Genomic DNA, 21461 nt, shown 5'->3' on the forward strand with positions numbered 1-21461 from the left:
GATCATTTGGATGTTTTGGGTTGTCATTATGATTTAAAAAGAGAAAACACAGTAGTTTGACTATAAATGTCTTCACCCAACCACTAACCATGAGTGGAGAAAAAGTTTTGGTGTTATCATTCATATTCTCTGAAAAAAGGCCAAGAGAGCAAACATTCTGCCGGGGTATGTAAACTTTTGAGCACAACTGTATATGTCTTAATAGGCCCTTCAGTAGAAGAAGGAAGAAGACTGCCTGGGGGCTTAGTGGCAAGAATATTTCTATATACAGTTATCTCTATTGTTTCACAAGTTTGTGGTTGGCATTGATGGTGGGCGTATATTGGCTGCCTTTGGACACAACTCCATTGTGAAAAAGGTTTTCAAAATTTGAAAGCTTCCTTGCAGAACTGGTATTGAACTCCAGCTCAAGTTCGCAATAAGGTGGCTTAGGGTATGTGCACACGACAACGCTTTCTGGTGAATCTGGTCTGTAACCCGGGGGTTAAAGTTCTAAATAAAAGCTTAAAGAATTTACATATGCACTGCAATGTAAAAACGACTTGCTGGTTGGTCATATATGTTCAGTCATTTGTGCTTCTTTTAACAGCTTCAGATTTCCAAAGATGCGAAGCAGTTAAAAGAATTGGTCTGACCAGACTGGCTTTAGGTTTCAGAAATTGCACACTAGTCTAGTTTATTCAATATAATTTTTTTTTTAAAGTTACAGAGAAAAGTAAGTGGCCAAAAACATTAAAAAAACAAAAACAAAAAACGATTGAAAATACACATCAGGACAAAAATTATTGGCATTGCATGAAGAGACTTCCTCCTGAAAACGATCTGGGTTCGCATACATCTAAAAGATGTCGGTGTGCACATACGCTTGGACAGAAACCATACAGAAATGTGAAATTTCATGTTATTCAGCCTGGCTAAAGAAGTAAATCTGTGTGGAATCACTCCCAATTACTAGAACAAATCCTCAGTCGGCTTCTTTTGCTTTTTTCTTTTCCATGGCTGCATGTTTGTACCATCTCTATATATAATTGGCTAAGGGTCACTTCAGTCTGTTTTTCTGAAAAAAAAAAAGGTTCCCAGCATAAGAAAATCGCCTTGTCAATCGCTGCTGGGCATGCGTGAATTGGCCAAGTTATGTGGTAAGAATCTTTTTTTTTTCCTATTTTCTAGAGCAGTAATGCAATTCAAATATCATGTATTTCATGTTTACATGCTTTAGAGTAAATAAAAAAAAAATACAAAGTGCAACTTTATTAGAATAAAATGGCATGGCCAATCCTTTAACTACACCTTCCCACCTGCTTGGTTTCTATTTCCACCCTTCTGCCTATATGAACAAGAGCTTTCAATCAAAGAAGAGGGGTTTGAGATTGAGGTAAAGCAAGCAGGTGGAAAGGTGCATTTAAATGACTGGCCACGCAGTGATGCACCAAGTGGCAGGACTTAGTTTGAACAGTCGGTCTGTACTGACAGGGTCCTTTAAAGCTGAAAAATGCTTCTCCACCTATAGGTACAGTGACGACCAATGGACCACCCCAGAACAGTTTTACCCACCCCATATGTTTACATGACACCTCAAAGAGAAGTGTGTGCCACAAAGATTTTCAGGTTGGCATGCATGGTATATAATTATCACCCATGTTAGAAGAACTCCATAAAAATGGGATGTTCAGTGTGTCAGATAGTGACATAACCAATTTGAACAACCTCCACACATTTATTCACAGGTACGGTGAGTTATGCAATGTGCGGGCGTAGTCCCAGGAAATAATAAAGATTATTGTGAAAACAGTTGACTTTCTGGAGTGACTTCTGTTTACTTAGGCATGTGCAGAATGTGAGTCTCAACAGTGCCTTTGTATACCGAGTCCCTGAGATTGTTGCGGATTGCTGTAGTCCCCGTGTAGGTGAAGGCAGTTCTCAGCCTGTTGTACAAGGACATTCTGCACTCGCATATCGAGCTCTGCCTGCAATCCTGTGTGTCACGGACAGCATCCTGCATATTGATAGAAAAGCCGCTTACTACAACACATTCCTAGCATTAAATGAATACCTAGTATTACATATATCATCATGCCCCACCTACTAAAACGGCATATTTTAAGTGTCTTTCATTATGTGTTGCAGGTACTTCTAATATGAGGGCATTTACCATACATAACAACTGGCCATGTGCTTAAAGCAATGCACAAATATCTCGGGCCTTGTCCATTCATTGATGCAGTTTGTGGAAGGTTTTTTTGTAAAATCTTCACCTAACTAAACCAAATGTATGCAGATGTTTTTTCAGGCCACAAGTTAATGTTAGATCTGTATTTGTGCCAGGCATTGTAGCTCCATCACAGGCTGCAAAATGAGGTTGTGTGAATGCACCCTATAAACAACATGTATGAAATTAGAAAATCATGGTAATTCTCTATCTCGGAAGTTACTTGTAACTCCAGACATAGCGGCACTGTAAAGAAGCAGCTACGGTCTTGTATAAAGGCAACTGTTTACATAAAGAAACCAGGAACGCGAGAAGGGAAAGTGGCAATCGCCTCACAGGTACATATCGGAAATACACTGGATCAGGTATCTCAAAGCAAGCTGCAAAAGCAAATTATTATTAAAGACAAACAAAAAATGTACTGTGTTTGATGATATGTTATGATATCATATGTTTGTTATCTTATATTGTGGAATCCTTCAATAAAACAAGTTAAAAAAATAAATAAAAAAATACTGTGTGTACTTATTCCGTCACATTGGTTACACTGTGCTCCCAAATACTGCCCAGTCATTATACAGGTCAGTAGCCATATAAGGCCTAGAATGAACTTTTCTGGGCATTTGTACAAAAGTCTGAAAACAAACAACATCATTACCCTGTTCATTAAGGTGTAACTAATACATAATGTAAAAGTCTGGGTGCACCTCAGGTGTGGCATTTGGCTAAAAAAAGATATTTTAGTTCTCATTATGGCATTAGCATGAAATTACTCCTAAAGTTCAACCCAGATGAAACAGTGACTCAGAGAGAAATGAATGCCTGCACGCACCGTCAGCAGCCGAGCCCTCTGCCACTTCAACTCCGATTCTTCTGCCTGTAGTAACCCAATTACCAGTACGGGCAGAGAGGTAGCAGAGCTAAGTTTAGCTGGCATAATTGGCTGTATTGTCAGCTTGGCAATGGTGGTTTTACCATAAAATTGTGTAAGCAGTTTTCCCAGTGCATTAGCACTTTGACAGTTGTGTTGAGGGAATAGTACTTAACCACCCATGACCAATTAATAAGCCTTCATTCCAAAAGCTTTTCCCACCAACTTAATGGGATTGTGCACTACTCGGACACCCCTTCTCAATCACTTGTGTCCCCTCACTCTAAAATAACACCTATACTCACTGCTGATGCAGGCGCCATTCCAGCGGTGGCTGTCCCTGGGCTTGCATGACATTATGTCACGCGACCCCTGCCACCAATCAACAGCTGCTTCATTCTTCCCTCCTACAGACAACTGACATCCGGAGGAAGTGATAACAGTAGCTCTACCCTACTTTGGATGGTAATTACGTCTGAAGGAGGGGAGAATAAAGGAGGCGCTGATCAGGTGAGTCCTGTGAGAACCAGTGGTGACACCACTGGAACGGCACCCGTATCGGAGGAGAGTATATGCGTTATTAGTTTAAAATGGGGGAACACAGTGATTGAGAAGGCATTGTCCAAGTAATGGACAACCCCTTTAATATGCAAAGACAAAACCGCATTACACAGACTCACATATTGGACATATGGCGCATACATAATGGCATTCATCCTGTATTCATAGACTGAATGATCTCTTTATAATAGGCACTTGACCTTTCAGTATTGAAGCTTCCATGGATGAAAACTCATTAGATCTTAAAGTACAGCATAAAATCAAGCGAGCACATATTTTCTGGAGGAGGTTTTGTCATGCACTGGTGTCAATGTTATACACATGAAAAATAAACAGGCAGTAAAATAGGATCCTATTGATGTATACACCTTATCAATGAATGGAGTCAGAGGAGGGTGTTGGGAATCGTTCTCAAGAACAGGCGGTGTGCAGTAAGTAATCTGCAGCTAACTACAACTAATGTGCCTGAACACAGGGCTCGCCAATCCTTAGTACGGATTGGATATAACACACAACCAGTTTGAGGGATATTACTAAGTGCTTGTTCACACCAGCATATAATACGGACTTGTGCTAGCCAACTAAAAGCCGGACAGCACACTGCCCAATGTAATTCAATAGGGCTGTTCAGATGCCTGTTTTGTCACACGGACAATGACGGAATGTACTAGTCTCTTCCAAGTCTCAGAAGAGAATCTCCTATACAAATCAATGGCAGCTGTTAAAACTAAAGCAGATTGTATAGTCATGGATTGATTCCAGAAAAAATAGTCTATATGTTTTACTTGCTTGGAACAGTGCCAGATATTAATTTTTTAGAATCTCTGGGACAATGTACCCAGTGCTGTTCACAACAGGTCAGTAGCTCCAAGTAATTTGAGGCAACTGCTAGAACCTACTACTTACTTGGAGCTACTGACCTGAAACTATTCAGTCAGCAAGGATCCTGCAGAACTATGGATTTCTCTGGTTCTGTTTCGAGGTTCAATGCACTACTATAGATGGGTGTCTTTAATAAAGTGGCCATTTAGTATATGTTACTTACTCAATGACTAACCACTGCTGTTATGGTGGGACATTAGAATCCCTAGCGGAGATACCAACATTTCCTGCCCAAAACAGCTGCAGTAAAAACAAACAATCAAACAACTTCTCCTATCTGACTGGTCTCCTTTATATCAGGGCACAAGTGCTAAGCCTGTCCTGTTCCGGTAAATTGGAGTAATAATGGATAGGTGTGGGTGTGTGTGTTGTACATCCGGTAATAATCACATATGTTATCCCCCCCTCCTAAATTAAATTTGCTCATTTTATCTCGGGTGGAAAAGAATAAAGTAAACACTTTAAAAAAACGGATGCTTATAAACGCGAACGGTATAAGGTTGGATTAATAAGCAGCATATTTGCGAATAATGTCACCTTTATCTCTAGTTTTCGAAGGGAATTTTGGTCGTGCAACCAGATGTCACTGTATAGTACAACATAAAAGGCATTACCTACAATGCATTTTGGTTTACGCCTTTTTTTTTTTTTTTTTAAAATCAGCAGGCTCTGAATATTTTTTTACTATGTTTCACTATTGGGATTGAAAAATGACATGCACAAAATACACCACCAAAAGCACCCTTAAAATGTTTTTATGTATTTTAAAACTCCAGAACACAAAACAAGGACTCAGTTAAAGGAGCCCAAATTTAAAAATATTGACAATAAAGTAAAAAGTTCCAAAGACAATAAGTAGATTAACTAAGATGAGCATTTATTTGCGGTCTTCGAAACAGGTCCACTTCTTATACAACCTAAATGATATTTTGTCTGCTCCAAAAACAGAGCTTCTGTGAAACTGCAAACAAATTCTCTCAATATTGGTCAATACAGAGAGGACCATTATCACAATAAATTAAGAGGAATTTATTGATCTCTAGAGAACACAGAGTAAAGGTTACAACCAGCTCTGGGCAAAACTCCAACTCCATGAAGTGTTTCATAGAGTACAAACTATGCTGCTGAGATGCAAGTAGTAACCATCCTCCACTTTTCTGCATCTCATTAACTTCGGAAACCAAAGATGCCTTTGATATAACCCGTCAATCCGCTCTTTGCTTTCTGCTCCAGCTTGTCCTCCAGAGATGGCAGCGCAACATGATTTAAGGCCAGATCAAAGAAGAGTGGCTTACAAGGTATGGGATGGAAGTCTGGGGGGAAGGGCACTAGGCGGGCATGTTTGGTCACAAGAGATGGGTCAAGGCAGAAGTTGTCTAAACGTTCCAAGAGAGGCTGCAACAGAGAACAAAATGAGAATCAGTACGGAGGCCAGCCCCATCCTGTAGTTTGTTACACGTAGGTATAGCACAGTAAATATTGCAAAAATTTCAATGATCTACCAGAATTCTGAAGTCAGCACTTGTTAACGTTGAAGCAATGGGGTGCTCAAGAGTCTGTGCAGAAACGTGATTGATTCATCAACACTCGTGTAATGCATGTATGCCACAATGAATTTGGGGTACCTTCTGAGTGGCGTGTGCTTACGTGCACTGCTTCAGAAATGTTACTCGCATTTCTACAAAATTAGGGCATTTTTGAGAAATTGAAAAAGTGGGCGTGGTCGCACCCCGTCCCCCCCAGGTTGGCGCAGCTGACTCACACTTCTAAAGTCAGAATATTTTTGTGCAATTCTATAACTTTTCAGACCTTTTTTAACACTATTCTGGGGATTAAAGCTTTGATGAATCAGCCCCACTGTCTCTGTTTAGCCTCTTGGGCAGTTCGTAACAAAGTCGCACTAGTCATAATCAGACACACTTTAGCTGTTACATAAAATAGTATGGAAGTTTCCAAACAAGGAACTCTGGAGTAAGCAGAAGATCAGGGGCTGCAAGTCTAGAGGTTGTTTAGACTGGCTTCAAACTTGTGGTTTTTTAGAAGTTTGATTCTGTTCTTGGCACCTGAAATAAAACCACCTACCTTGTTTTCTTTAGTCTGAGAGGGTGAAACCTCCTCTGTAATGTTGGTTGTATCTAGAAGAAAGAAAAACGGAAAAAAAAAACACACAAATATGTCAACTACTACACTGAGAAAAAAGGAACTTCACATGGCTTGGAGTAAAAGAATTAGATTACTGCTTAGACAAACAACAAGGGCGGATCTAATGTTAAAGGAACACTCCGGAGATCCCCATTGTAATTATTCACTTGCAAAGGAACAGCGGGTATTACCGGCACTGAAAGCTTCCCCCCTCTGTGATATTCACATTTACTGCGGATCGGACACTTTAGGCTTGCTGCTAGAAATGGTGGTGCTCCACATAGAAAATTCACAGTCCATATAGTGCACAATACAAAGAGAAAGAATGTGGCACTCACCCGATTTCTTCAGCTAGGAATGTGTCTTTATTCAACACCTAAGTGTAACAAAACATTCTTCGGCTTAGGCAGGAATAGGTGAGGGAGTGGGGAGTGAAGGAACTGGACGACGGCCGTTTCGCGCAGTAGCGCTTCCACGGGTCCAGACATGGACCCGTGGAAGCGCTAGTGCGCGAAACGGCTGTCGTCCAGTTCCTTCACTCCCCGCTCCCTCACCTATTGTTTTGTTACACTTAGGTGTTGAATAAAGACACATTCCTAGCTGAAGAAATCGGGTGAGTGCCACATTCTTTCTCTTTGTATTGTGCACTATATGGATTGTAATTATTCACTAAAGAGGTTGGGTCATCAGTAAGTAGATGGCTTAAGTCAACCAGACTGGCGCTTGCTCTTCCTCATAGAGGGAGACTCTGGGCAAAAAAGCAAACTGCTTAGTTAACGGAAAAAAAAAATATATATAAGAGGTGTCTTATTGAGTGCAACGCAAAAAAGTTTCTGTAAAAACGTGTTTTTATTGGGCAACAGTAGAAAATTTGTACAAACCCAATCCACCCCCAGAAAAATTACATTACTAAAAAATTATAGCTACCACAATGGGCATGGCCATATATAATGGAACGGGATTGTAACGCAGTGCACAGACTGGCCGGCAGCTCTCCAGACCCAAGCGTGACAGCTGATTAGAAATACATGCAGCTGTCACGTTTGGGTCAGGAAAGCCACCGGCCAGTCGGTACACGGCCTTCCGATCTACATGGCTGTCTGACTGACTCTGCCCCAAAACATACAACTGTCTTTCAGAAAAACAAATCCTCATTCGTCTGCTTCAACAGAAAAAAAGGTTCATGGCTTTTGAAATAAAATAAAAAATACTGCATTCTGAAATCCAAAACTCACCAAGAATAGCAGCAGCCTGTAGTGAATACTTCTCTGCATTCACCTGCTTGATCAGCTCCTGAACATCCGGTAGTTCCTGCAAACACAAACTTTACCAGTCATGTGCTGCCATCTCTATGTGCAAATGAACAAGACTACAGGCTTAGTTTACTGAAAATCTGTTAGTGCAACACTGATATGTCAATTCCCCCAAAAGATGCTTCCATTTGTCGGGAGTTCTATAAAATATTACTTTTATCCTGGTTGATTTCCTAAGGGTCAGAAGGATTACCTTGAAATTACTTTTCTTAGTTCCAGCCTGAGCTTTGACTTCCTTTGCATATTTCAGCACCCGGTCGTACAGCACCAGGGCCTCACTCCACTTCTTCACCAGGACATAGGACTGAGCAATGAAGAAACACCTACCAGAAGAGTCATAGTGACTTACAGCTACATGACTTATACATAGATTCAGTATTAGTTACTGTTCATGTGTCCTCATGACTTCACCACACATACCTGTATGCTTTGTACACTAGCGTCTTAAGGACAATCTCCTTCTGGAAGCTTTGGTCTTCCTCCAAGCCCGGTAGCTGTGTCAGCTCAGCCAGATTCTGTAATACAAAGACCATGAAGGAGATCATGTGCTTTATTGCCATCACTGCTCACAGATACAGTATAATGTATGTTCAGCCTAGAGCGCAGTTTCAGCTCCTCGTGACCAGTTCTTCTGGAGCATCAAGTATCATATAATATGGATTTTAGCTGCCTCAGTTTCTTTGGAGTTGGATGCAGTACTTGTATTGTCTGCCTCCTCTTCTGTTAAAAAGCACGGGTCAGAAAGAAGGGACTAACATGACTGCAGGACCAAACTACACACAGCATTTGTAGTCCATAACCATAGCTATTCCTAAATGTGTACAGGAACTGCTGACAAGAAAACAGCATATTTTATAGGTTTCTGCTCAGTTACTTACCTGCAGGATGATATCATAAAGTCTAATGAGGTCCTGAGGACGAGGGGTTCTCTTGCCGTCCTCTTCAGCCTGAGGTTGGCAGAGCAGCGCCTTTTGCAGAGCACTAGCCATGCTTTCATTGCGCTGGATGGCTGTCGAAAGTTTAATGTAGGACAGGTAACTGCAAATAGAAGAGATTCAGATTGCAGAAGGTTATATTTAAATGAAAAAAAACTGAACCAAACTTATGGTCCTCTGTTCTTTTGAATGTGACGTCTGTAGACCATGTTAAACTGACATCAACAAGGATCCATTCCTACTTGATTTTACAGAATGGGCTTATGAATGAAGGTAAAAGGGTTACTCTCAAGATCCTCCTTCAGAAGTGCACAGCTCCTCTCCCCCTGGCTTCCAGCTTGCTGTTAAATGACTGACAGTTTGGACTTGTGCCACTATTGTGCACTCACCCATGTCAGAGCCAAGGCAGCATGGCCTATGCACCATTAGAGGAGCGCAGGGGCACTGATGCCGACCAACTGACTTCAGAGCAGTTAATCATTTTACTCATTTATGATAAAACAACCCCAATAAGTTCCATTTTTATTTCTCTCGAATTAGTGATTATGTACATTTTTATATGTACCTTTATAAAGTAACCACTTTCTAAAAAGTGGCTAAAAAAATTACTAACAATTACAAAGAAGAGAGTTTTAGGTCTATACTAAAGTAGACCCATTACCGAAAGGTGAGAAACCTAGACAGTATTACTGGGGCTGAAGACCCTGAGATAGCAGTGATGGTTTATTTAAATTCCAACACAGTCCTGGTGCCAATATATCAGTAATACAGTGCACTTCTATCTCCTACTAGTTAATGTGATAGTGTGTAAGGAGTGATGGAAAAGTTAGCAGTACATCAAAGAGAACCTGCTGATATACATGAGCCAAGTCGGACAGGCAGCTTCTCCCTGCCCATTGGCATGTGTGTATAGAGAGAGAAGCCGACAATGACCTGCCTGTCTGAATAATCTACAGCGTGGCTTTACCTTGGCAGCTATTAAACTAAGTTTTACTTTGAAATGCCAGAACATTTCAGAGTTAACAGTATATGGCTGAAATACTGCATTCAGCTTCTGATACATGCTGCCTGGTTCACTGTAAAGATTGCAAATGATACTTTAGCTGTATCTAAAAGAAAAACAACTGCATCACTCTTCAATCCTGAATGGTGCTGAACCACATACACTGATTTTGTAGGATCTAATATTAACTGCTCCTCCGGTGTCCACCATTTATCACTCAACTACATTACTATGTTGTACCTATAAAACACAACTACCTTCACATACCTGTGCAAGTACTGCAGATTGGAAACTTTGCCCATCTCTCCATCCATTACAACATCTCTCTGCCTCTGAAAGCACAGTGTGTGTAATGTTTGAGATATGGAGATACAAGATTCATAGTAAAACCAACTCTTTGTCCTTAGATGACAGGAAGAAGCTTATGCACAATACCTGTTCTGTTTTCAGTTCCTCCCGCACACTCTGGATAGCATCTCTACATTCACTTAGGACAGACTCAAACAACCGTTCTTTAGCCTCTTCATCTTCAGCCTAAAGGAAAACAACAACATTCAGTGAGTATCCCTGAAGATTCTACATCTTAAGCCTAGGTAGGGGTTGACACTCTTGAGTAGCCACTTGATTACACCTAGCACAGGTTGTTTTTTTTATTTTTTATCATAACAGCTTGTAGTTTATTGTCCATAATAAACTTTACAGCTCCAAAACAAAAACAGTCTTTACTTCAGTATCGATGTTTAACAAACACTCCTTTACTTCAAGCAGAAGAAAAGATCACAAATGTAGAAGCCTCACCAACCTCACTATTCCCAGCAGCAGCTCACACTTGTATTAAATGTTTTCACCAATCACCTCTATTTGGGTACAGCACACCTCCTCGCAAAGCAGAGTAGAGGAGCTTCTGCCTTTTCCCTGTCTCAACACCCTCCACACTGCTGAGCACCCAGCTGCTGTTAATAGGTGTGTAAACCCCTGACTGGATCATAGGTTTGACTTTTCCTAGTCGGATTCATTTGGTAACTCCAAAAATCGAGAGTTACTGGTACAGCTTACATTACAGACATATCTACCATCCAGTACTTTACCTGCTGCATTCCTACCCCTGAAAAGCAATTAATTTTTTTTTCCATACGTTTTTAGTGTTTTTATTGTCTTTTTCGGTATGTTCTGCTTTAAAAAAAGCTTCGTTTTTGATGTTTCATGGTATTTCACTTTGATAAAACACTCGTGCGGATTGACTGCATGTGTTTTTATCTACAGATTTTCCACATCTAATGATCTAATCTAGTGAACTTAAAAGAGAAATTTACATGTTGTGGATTGAAATATGCACCGCAGGTTAGCTTACACGGAGTAAAAACAAATGTACATGAGATTTCTGTAAATATCATCCTTTTTGCTGGAACTGTAATCAAGATGTAACAACTGTAAGCTGGATCATCAAAAGCTCACAGTTGGCACATATCCTTAAAGTACTGGTTAGGGGAGATAATAGTCCTGAAAATTGAATTTGTACCTACAGACATTTTCTGTATATGCCATAAATGTCACAGAAGAGAATACCCCTTTAAGTTTTAGTGTGGCACTTGAACCAAAAAAGGTTGTGCACCCCTGCTCTATAGCATAGAAACGTGCATGTGGCAAATACTCTGAGATCGCATGGTAGCTGGTAAACTTAGCAACAAGCAGTACACTATGGAATTAAAATGTACCCTGTTCTTGAGAACAGAGAGGATTTTTACTAAGAGGTAAATTGAAAGTTGCTTGTTTCTACAACTACATTGTAAGCAGTGGGTGGTTATCATCTAGAACAGGAATGGTTAAATAGAGGATAGGCATATACAAGAGGTAGCCGAGGATTGTAATACTCTAATTAGTTCGACAGATATCTAGTTAGGCTAGCCTAATACCAGAAAGAATTGGTGCATATTTCCATATTCTTGCAAGAAATAAACCGTAAACATGATACAGTTTGAAGTTTTTATTAACGTTTAAACTTTGTAAAGAATTTGCTATTTTATATGTAGCTCATTGTTATATATTGAAATATTGTGACACTTGAGGATATATACATGATTAAACTGCCAAGAGTAGACAAGTTTGGGCAACACATATAACTCCTTCATGACCGGCCTATTTTCCATTTTTCCTTTCCCTTGTGCCAAGAGCCATAACTTGTACTTTTGAATGGCACCATTCATTTTATCACATGATGGTCTGGAAAGTAGGGCAAAAATTTCAAGAGCGATGAAATTGTTAAAAAAAATAATTAAAAAAATGCATTTCCACAATTGTTTTTTTTTTTTTTATTTACCATTTTTACTGTACTGTAAAACTGAAATGGCAATATCATTCTCCATGTCCGTATAATTGAGAAATTTTTTTTGCTTTTGATGACATTTTCCGAGACCCGTAACGTTTTCAATTGTATCCCCTTTAACCCCTTTCTGACCTCGGACGGGATAGCCCACATCAAAACTGGGACATGTCAGCTGTTTTGAACTAGTTAATTGCCGCTGTCAAACGCTGACAGTAACATTTAACTACCGCTTCGGGCCGCGCGGCCGGAAATGAGCGCATCGCCGACCCCCGTCACATGATCGGGAGTCAGCGATGCGTAGGCATAGCAACCAGAGGTCTCCTTGAGACCTGTATGGTTGCTGAAGCCGGCTTGCTGTGAGCGCCATAGCTGCTCATAGCAAGCCTGCATTTCAGCTACATAGCAGCGAACTGATGATCACTGCTATGTAGCAGAGCCGATTAGGCTATGCCAGCTTCTAGCCTCCAATGGAGGCTATTGAAGCATGGCAAAAGTTAAAAAAAAAAATGTTTAAAAAAAATGAAATAAATAAATAAAAAAAAATATATAAAAAGTTTAAATCACCCCCCTTTCGACCAATTCAAAATAAAACAACAAAAATAAAATCAAATATACACATATTTGGTATCGCCGCGTTCAGAATCACCCGATCTATCAATTAAAAAAAAAGGATTAACCTGATTACTAAACGGCGTAGCGAGAAACAAAATTCGAAACGCCAAAATTAAGTTTTTTTGGTCGCTGCGACATTGCATTAAAATGCAATAACTGGTGATCAAAAGACCATATCTGCAAAAAAGTGGTATCATTAAAAAATGTTAGCTTGGCACGCAAAAATAAGCCCTCACCCGACCCCAGATCGTGAAAAATGGAGACGCTACGGGTATCGGAAAATGGCGCAATTTTTTTTTTTTAAGCAAAGTTTAGAATCTTTTTTTCACCACTTAGATAAAAAATAACCTAGTCATGTTTGGTGTCTATGAACTCGTAATGACCTGGAGAATCATAATGGCAGGTCAGTTTTAGCATATAGTGAACCTAGCAAAAAACCAGACAAAAACACGCATGGGATTGCACTTTTTTTGCAATTTCACGGCACTTGGAAATTTTTTTCCCATTTTCTAGTACACGACATGGTAAAACCAATGATGTCGTTCAAAAGTACAACTCTTCCCGCAAAAAATAAGCCCTCACATGGCCATATTGACAGAAAAATAAAAAAGTTATGGCTCTGGGAAGGAGGGGAGCAAAAAACGAACATGGAAAATCCCAAGGTCATGAATGGGTTAAACCCCCAAGCCTATTTGCACCTTCATGACCAGGCCAAACTTTACAATTCTGACCACTGTCATTTTATGAGCTTCAACGGACCCTGGTGATTCTGAGAGAGTTTTTTCGTGACATATTGTACTTCATGATCGTGGTAAAATTTCTTTGATATGACTTGGAAATTTGGCAAAAATGTTGAAACTTCTGTAACTTTCAAACTTTGAATTTTTATGCCCTTAAATCAGAGTTACATCACAGAAAATAGTTAATAAATAACATTTCACATATGTCTACTTTACATCAGCACAATTTTTGAAACATTTTTTTGTTTGTTAGGAAGTTATAAGGGTTAAAAGTTGACCAGCGATTTCTCATTTTTCCAACAGAATTTACCAAACCATATTTTTTTTTTTTAGGCTAGTTTCACATTTGCGTTGCGGTGAAAAAAACGCATGTAAACGCGTGCAAACGCTGCGTTTTTTAGACACATGCGCTTTTCATACGGTAAAAAAAACGCGGCGTTTTGACGCGTTTACATGCGTTTTTGAAACGCATGCTGAGAAGTGTGTGACAGCTGCCAATCATCAAAATCATCTAGAAAACCCACTATAAATAGAAATAGCTAGGGTTGGGGTTAGGATCCCTAGGGTTAGGGTTAGGGTTAGGATCCCTAGGGTTAGGGTTAGGATCCCTAGGGTTAGGATCCCTAGGGTTAGGATCCCTTTATCACCTTGATGGTGGGGGGTGGCTTATCAGTGTGTATTCTTGTTTTTATCTATTGAAATGCATGCGTTTAAAACGCAACCAAGCGCATGTGCTTAAAAACGCATGCGTTTACATAGACAGCAATACGTTTTTTGCCGCAAAAAAACACCTCTAGAAATTACTACATGTTGCATTTCTGCAACAAAACGCAAGCATAGAAACAACGCATGCGTCAAACGCGGCAAAACGCATACAAAAAAACGCATGCGTTTTTAATGTTAAATATAGGAAAAAAAACGCATGCTTTTTTTGCGCTAAAACGCAGCGGCAAAAAACGCAAATGTGAAACCAGCCTTAGAGACAATATTATATTTGAAGTGACTTTGAGGGGTCTATATGACATCAGTTTAAAAACTACATCCTCAAGGTGCCCAAAACCACATTCAAGAAATTGATTAACCCTTCACGTGCTTCACAGGAATTTTTGAAATATGGAAGCAAAAAGTAACTTCTTTTTTTTTTCCACAAAAATTTCATCTTAGACCCCATTTTTTTGGGTATTTTCACAAGGGTAAAAGGAAAAAATGGCTGCCAAAATTTGTTGTGCAATTTCTCCTGAGCATACAGATACCCTATATTTGGGGGGGAAACCACTGTTTGGGTGCATGGCAGGGCTCGGAAGGGAAGGAGCACCATTTGACTTTTTGAATGCAAAATTTAATGGAATAATTAGCGGACGCCATGTCGCATTTGGAGAGCCCCTGATGTGCCTAAACAGTGGAAACCCCCAACAAGTAACACCATTTTGGAAACTAGACCCTCTCAGGGAACTTATCAAGATATGTGGTGAGCAGCTTGAACCCCCGTGTGCTTCTCAGAAGTTTGTAAAATTGAGCCATGAAAATAAAAAATCACATTTTTACCACAAAAAAGTTTTTTAGCACAAAATTTTGTATTTTTTGTATTTTCATAAGGGTAACAGTAGAAATTGCACAATACAATTTGTTGTGCAATTTTTACCTATGGGGGGGAAACTATTGTTTCAGGTGTCACAGCGCTTTCCTGAGACTATGCAGCTGAAGTGCCACGCAGGAGGAGTAGGGGACACAGGATCAGGGCAAGAGAGAGCTGCTCTATACCATCTTCCTCCTCCCTGCTGTAACCTTTTTCACAGCAGGAATCCCTATTATTAAAGGGTACAATGTCCCAGTCTAAAGCATCTAAAAAGTCTAACAATGCTATTGCAATCTTTTTCACTTCATGCTCCTCCTGCCAGTCTGTTTCCTAAGGATCAGAGTTCACGGCTCTGCAATGCCTGTGACCCCAAATGCGCTCAGGAGCCCTCCGCCGCCACCGAGCCCAGTGTACTTAGTCCCCCTGAGTGGGCTTCGTCACTGTCTCAATCCATGGCTTCTCTGGCTAAAGCGATTGAATCCCTCCGTGATCCTTCTGGGGACCGGAGCGTTTGCAGGACTGAGGTAGACAGATCCTCCCCCAGATGGGAGCAGTTGGTTAGCAGGGGCCAGTAGCACTCTGGAAGCCTACGGGCTTCTAGGAAACGGATCTGTAGCACGTCTCTTGAGCAAACACGTGCCTTGTTGCCCGAGAGTTCCATTTCTCGCTCTCCCTATCCAGAGGTTAGAAGCGAACGCGAATCTGAGTGCGAATAGGAAGGTTCCTTGGATCCGGTTTCACCAGATCTTCGGAAAACGGTGGATTTGCTTATCGACACGGTCAACCAGACTTTGAAGGTTGTGGAAGATTCCGCTTACGCTCCAGATCAAGCCATGTCCTTTAAGAGGACTAAACGCCCTCATAAGGCATTTGCCATTCACCCCGAGTTTCGGGCCAGTCAGTCAATTGGCACCGGGAGCGACCGGATAAACGCTTCACAGGACAAAGACCTCTTGAGGAGAAGTACCCTTTCCCAGTTGAGCAAAGACTGGGCTGAATCTCCTGTAGTAGATCCCCCAGTATCTCGCCTGGCATCCAAAACCCTTCTGTCCGTGCTGGATGCGTCATGCATTAAAAACCCTAAAACCATCATATAGAAAATTTGGCTCGCTCGGTCTTTGAGGCCTCAGGTTCGGCTCTCTATCCATCCTTTGCTGCAGCATGGGTAGCTAAGCTAATGGTCTTATGGTCGGAGACCTTAGATAATTCCATTCAGAGCAGTAATCTTCCCCTGGAGGCAGCGTACCTGGCCAGCCAAATTTCTCAGGCAGATTACCTAGTCCACGCATCTTTGGATGCGGCTGGCTTTGTTGCTCTGTCAGCAGCCAATGCAATCACCATTACAAGAGCAATATGGGCTCAGAGAGTGTAAAGCAGACTCTGCATCAAAGAATTCTCTCATATCTCTTCCTTATCAGAGTGACCGCTTATTTAGAGAGAAGCTGGATCAGCTTATTTCCGATACTAGCGTCCTTTTCGGAAACATCAACAAATCCATTTCCAATCCTTTCGCTCCAATCCGGACTGGTCCACTACCACTACGTCTTCCAGCTCAGGGTGCTCTCCACGCAGGGATGGAGGACCTCAGGTCTCGTATAGACCTAGCCAGCATTGGAATATCGACCCAAACAGTCGAGATCTAAGGGATTTAAGTCTCAGAAGTTCTCCGCCCGCTGACTGCTGGCGATATCCGGTCGACACCAGCAGGGTAGGCGGCCGTCTATTTTGTTTCGTCAGGCCTGGCTTTCCGTCGTCAACGACGAGTGGGTCAGAGACCTGATGTCGTCCGGATACAAGATCGATTTTGCTATGTGCTCCCCCCCACACGTTTCTTCCCCTCCCTTCCTCAGAGGCAAGGGCTTTTTCCTGAGCCAGACACATTGCGTCACGACAGCGTCATTGTCCCTGTCCCAGAAAGCGAAAGGTTTCAGGGTTTCTACTCGAACCTTTCCGTTGTTCCAAAAAAGGACGGAAACATGAGACCCATACTCCTTTCCGCTTGGAATATCTGCGTTCAGATATCACTTCAATGGAAGAAGGGGAATTCTTGGTATCTATCGACATCCAAGATGCAGGTAAGCATATCCCGTTTTTTCCTCCTCACCAGAGAATCCTGTGCCTTGCCATTCGCAGCCAGCATTTTCAACTCACGGCCCTTCGGCCTCGCTACGGCCCCCAGAGTATTCACAAAGGTCATGGCGGCCATCATGTCCATCTTGCACTCTTTGGGGGTGGTTGTGCTGCCCTATATGGATGACCTTTTGGTCAAAGGTCCGTCTTTCCATGACTGCGTGTAGTCCGTTCGCAACACTTTCGATACCCTTTCTCGCCTGGGCTGGTTGATAAACTTAAGCAAATCTCCCATCCCAGCAGATATCCTTTCTAGTGAAGACCCTGGACTCTTCTCGAGGGTTGGTAATGCTCCCTCGAGACAAGGTCTTAGCGCTTCAACAAGAAGCCCGCGCACTTCGTCAATCTTCCCTTCATTCCATCCGGTTTGCTATGAGGGTACTGGGAACAATGGTGGCCGCAATGGAAGTGGTCCCTTTTGCGCGGCTGCACCTTCGTCCCCTGTAGCATGCTCTTCCAGTGGCTTGGGACAAGAACCCGTTCTTCCTCGACTGCAGGTGCTATTTATCCCTGAAGGTCAGGCAGGCTCTCAGATGGTGGACATTGAGCTCTTCCCTCAATCAGGGGAAGTCCTTTCTCCATGTTCAATGGCTAGTGGTGACTACCGATTCCAGTCTTTTGGGCTGGGGAGCAGTCTTTCATCACCACACTACTCAGGGCCATTGGTCAATTCAAGAATCGAGTCTACAGATCAATGTTCTGGAGATCCGTGCGATACGGCTGGCCCTGCAGCGGGTTCCAATATCTTCTAGAGGGTCACCCCGTCCGTATTCAATCGGACAACGCCATGGCGTTGGCATACATCACTCACCAAGGGGGTACCCGCAGCAGGGCGGCCATGTCCGAAGTAACTCGCATTCTCAGATGGGCAGGGAGGAACCACTCTGTAATCTCTGCGGTGCACATTCCAGGCGTAGAAAACTGGACGGCAGACTTCCTCAGCCATCAAGGGTTTGGAGTTTTTAACCAGATCTGTTTTCGCTGGGGTACCCCAGATGTGGAGCTGATGGCATCCAAACTGAATGCCAACGTTACCCAGTTCATAGCGCGGTCTCGAGATCCAAGAGCAATCAGGAGTGGATGCTCTGGTTACGTGAAGCTGAATTCTTTGTGTTGATTTCCCACCCAGGTACTGCTTTTGGACGTCCCATGGTCCTGTGTCCCCCAATGAGGCGAAGGATTAACAGGGTTTTTTGTGTACTCAAAGTAAAATCTTTTTCACCAAGCCACTCATTGGGGGACACCGCACCCACCCTGTTCGCCAAATGGCTTATGCCTATTTTTTACGTTGTCATGTTGAACTCTTCTATGTTGTTAATATTTTTCCTACTGCTTTTGCACCGAACTGGTTCTCTGGGAGCCACCATGAGGGTGTATACTGTAGAGGAGGAGCTAACTTTGTGTTAACTTAGTGTCAGCCTCCTGGTGGCAGCAGCATAACAACCATTATCCTGTGTCCCCCAATGAGTGGCTCAGAGAAAAGGATTTTACTGTGGGTACACAAAAATCCATGTTTTAGTCCCAATTTTTTTATTTTCACAAGGATAGGAGAAAATAGACACCAAAATTGAGTGCGCCGATACCCCATATGTGGTTGAAAACTACTCTTGAGGCAAAGTGCAAAGCTCAGAAGTGAAGACGCGTCATATTGGAGTTCACATTTTGCTGGACTGGTTTGAGGGTGCCATGTCACATTGGTAGTGCCCCTGAGGAGTCAGAACAGCAGAAACCCCCATATATGACCTCATTTTATAAACTACACTCCCCAATGAATTCATCTAGGGGTGCAGTGATCATATTGACATCACCTTTGCCTCACAGATTATTTATACTATTGGGTGGTGAAGAAAGAATAATTACATTTTTACCCCACTAAAATGTTGTTTTATCCCCAAGTTTTTAATTTTCCTCAGGCCTAATAGGAAAAAAAATCAACCTAAGTTTGTTGTAAAAATTTTTCCTGAGTGTGCCAATACATGTAAATGGGAAATACTTTTCAGGCACAGTGAAATGCTCAGAAGGGAAGGAGAGCCATATTACAATGCAGACTTTACTGTTATGGATTGCGGGTGCCATGACCACTGAGAGAGCCCCCCGAGGTGTCAGAACAGAAGAATTCCTCATAAGTGACCCCATCTATATATAATTGTCTAAGGGTACCGTTACACAAAACGATTTACCAACGATCACGACCAGCGATACGACCTGGCCGTGATCGTTGGTAAGTCGTTGTGTGGTCGCTGGGGAGCTGTCACACAGACAGCTCTCCAGCGACCAAAGATGCCGAAGTCCCCGGGTAACCAGGGTAAACATCGGGTTATTAAGCGCAGGGCCGCGCTTAGTAACCCGATGTTTACCCTGGTTACCATCGTAAATGTAAAAAAAACCAAACCGTACATACTCACATTCCGGTGTCCGTCAGGTCCCTAGCCGTCTGCTTCCCGCACTGACTGAGTGCCGGCCGTAAAGTGAAAGAGCACAGCGGTGACGTCACCGCTGTGCTCTGCTTTTACTTTCTGGCCAGCAGTCAGTCAGTGCGGGAAGCAGACGGCTAGGGACCTGATGGACACCGGAATGTGAGTATGTACGTTTTTTTTTTTTTACATTTACGATGGTAACCAGGGTAAACATTGGGTTACTAAGCGCGGCCCTGCGCTTAGTAACCCGATGTTTACCCTGGTTACAAGCGAACGCATCGCTGGATCGGTGTCACACACAACGATCCAGCGATGACAGCGGGAGATCCAGCGACGAAATAAAGTTCCAAACGATCTGCTACGACGTACGATTCTCAGCAGGGTCCCTGATCGCTGCTGCGTGTCAGACACAGCGATATCGTATGGATATCGCTGGAACGTCACGGATCGTACCGTCATAGCGACAAAAGTGCCACTGTGAGACGGTACCCAAGGGGTACTTCCGTCTGTCTGTCTGCAACTTCCGTCACGGAAATCCCGCGTCGCTGATTGGTCTCGCCAGCTGCCTGTCCTGGCTGCCGCGACCAATCAACGACGGGCACAGTCCGGCCGAGAATTAGTCCCGCCCTACTCCCATCCAGTCAGTGCCCGGCACCCGCTCCATACTCCCCTCCACTCAGCGCTCACACAGGGTTAATGACAGCGTTAACGGACCACGTTATGCCGCGGGTAACGCACTCCGTTAACGCTGCTATTAACCCTGTGTGACCAACTTTTTACTATTGATGCGGCCTATGCAGCATCAATAGTAAAAAGATCTAATGTTAAAAATAATAAAAAAACAAAAAACCTGCTATTCTCACTTTCCGTTGTCCGCCGAGGCGTGCGTGGCTGCCCCCAGCTTCCGTTCCCAGAGATGCATTGCGAAATTACCCCGAAGACTTAGCGGACTCGCGAGACCGCTAAGTCTTCTGGGTAATTTCGCAATGAAGTCTTCTGGGTAATTTCGCAATGCATCCCTGGGAACGGAAGCTGGCGGCAGCCGCGCGCGCATCGACACAGCTTCGCTGGATGACGGAGGGATATGGTGCCCACACTGCTATATATATATATATATATATATATATATATATATATATATATATATATATATATATATATATATATATATATATATATATATATATATATATATATATACTGCGTGGGCAGTGCTATATACTGCGTGGGCAGTGCTATATACTGCGTGGGCAGTGCTATATACTGCGTGGGCAGTGCTATATACTGCGTGGGCAGTGCTATATACTGCGTGGGCAGTGCTATATACTGCGTGGGCAGTGCTATATACTGCGTGGGCAGTGCTATATACTGCGTGGGCAGTGCTATATACTGCGTGGGCAGTGCTATATACTGCGTGGGCAGTGCTATATACTGCGTGGGCAGTGCTATATACTGCGTGGGCAGTGCTATATATACTGCGTGGGCAGTGCTATATACTGCGTGGGCAGTGCTATATACTGCGTGGGCAGTGCTATATACTGCGTGGGCAGTGCTATATACTGCGTGGGCAGTGCTATATACTGCGTGGGCAGTGCTATATACTGCGTGGGCAGTGCTATATACTGCGTGGGCAGTGCTATATACTGCGTGGGCAGTGCTATATACTGCGTGGGCAGTGCTATATACTGCGTGGGCAGTGCTATATACTGCGTGGGCAGTGCTATATACTGCGTGGGCAGTGCTATAT

General features: G+C 42.6%; 1 protein-coding gene across 1 annotated transcript in view; it reads right to left on the reverse strand.

The window, feature by feature from the left end:
• Positions 1–5262: 5262 nt before the first annotated feature.
• SRP68 (signal recognition particle 68) overlaps positions 5263–21461 on the reverse strand; it is a 42140-nt gene continuing 25941 nt past the window's right edge. Inside the window, exons 9-16 of the mRNA XM_077251780.1 lie at positions 10352–10450; positions 10184–10248; positions 8857–9016; positions 8399–8493; positions 8172–8301; positions 7901–7976; positions 6606–6658; positions 5263–5918 (exon numbers count right to left, since the gene is read on the reverse strand). Of these exons, the coding sequence (XP_077107895.1) occupies positions 5691–5918; positions 6606–6658; positions 7901–7976; positions 8172–8301; positions 8399–8493; positions 8857–9016; positions 10184–10248; positions 10352–10450 (906 nt within the window). The 3' untranslated portion in view covers positions 5263–5690. The remainder of the gene's footprint in view (positions 5919–6605; positions 6659–7900; positions 7977–8171; positions 8302–8398; positions 8494–8856; positions 9017–10183; positions 10249–10351; positions 10451–21461) is intronic.

This window comes from Ranitomeya variabilis, chromosome 4, assembly GCF_051348905.1.
Source record: "Ranitomeya variabilis isolate aRanVar5 chromosome 4, aRanVar5.hap1, whole genome shotgun sequence".
NCBI classification, from domain to species: Eukaryota; Metazoa; Chordata; class Amphibia; order Anura; family Dendrobatidae; genus Ranitomeya; species Ranitomeya variabilis.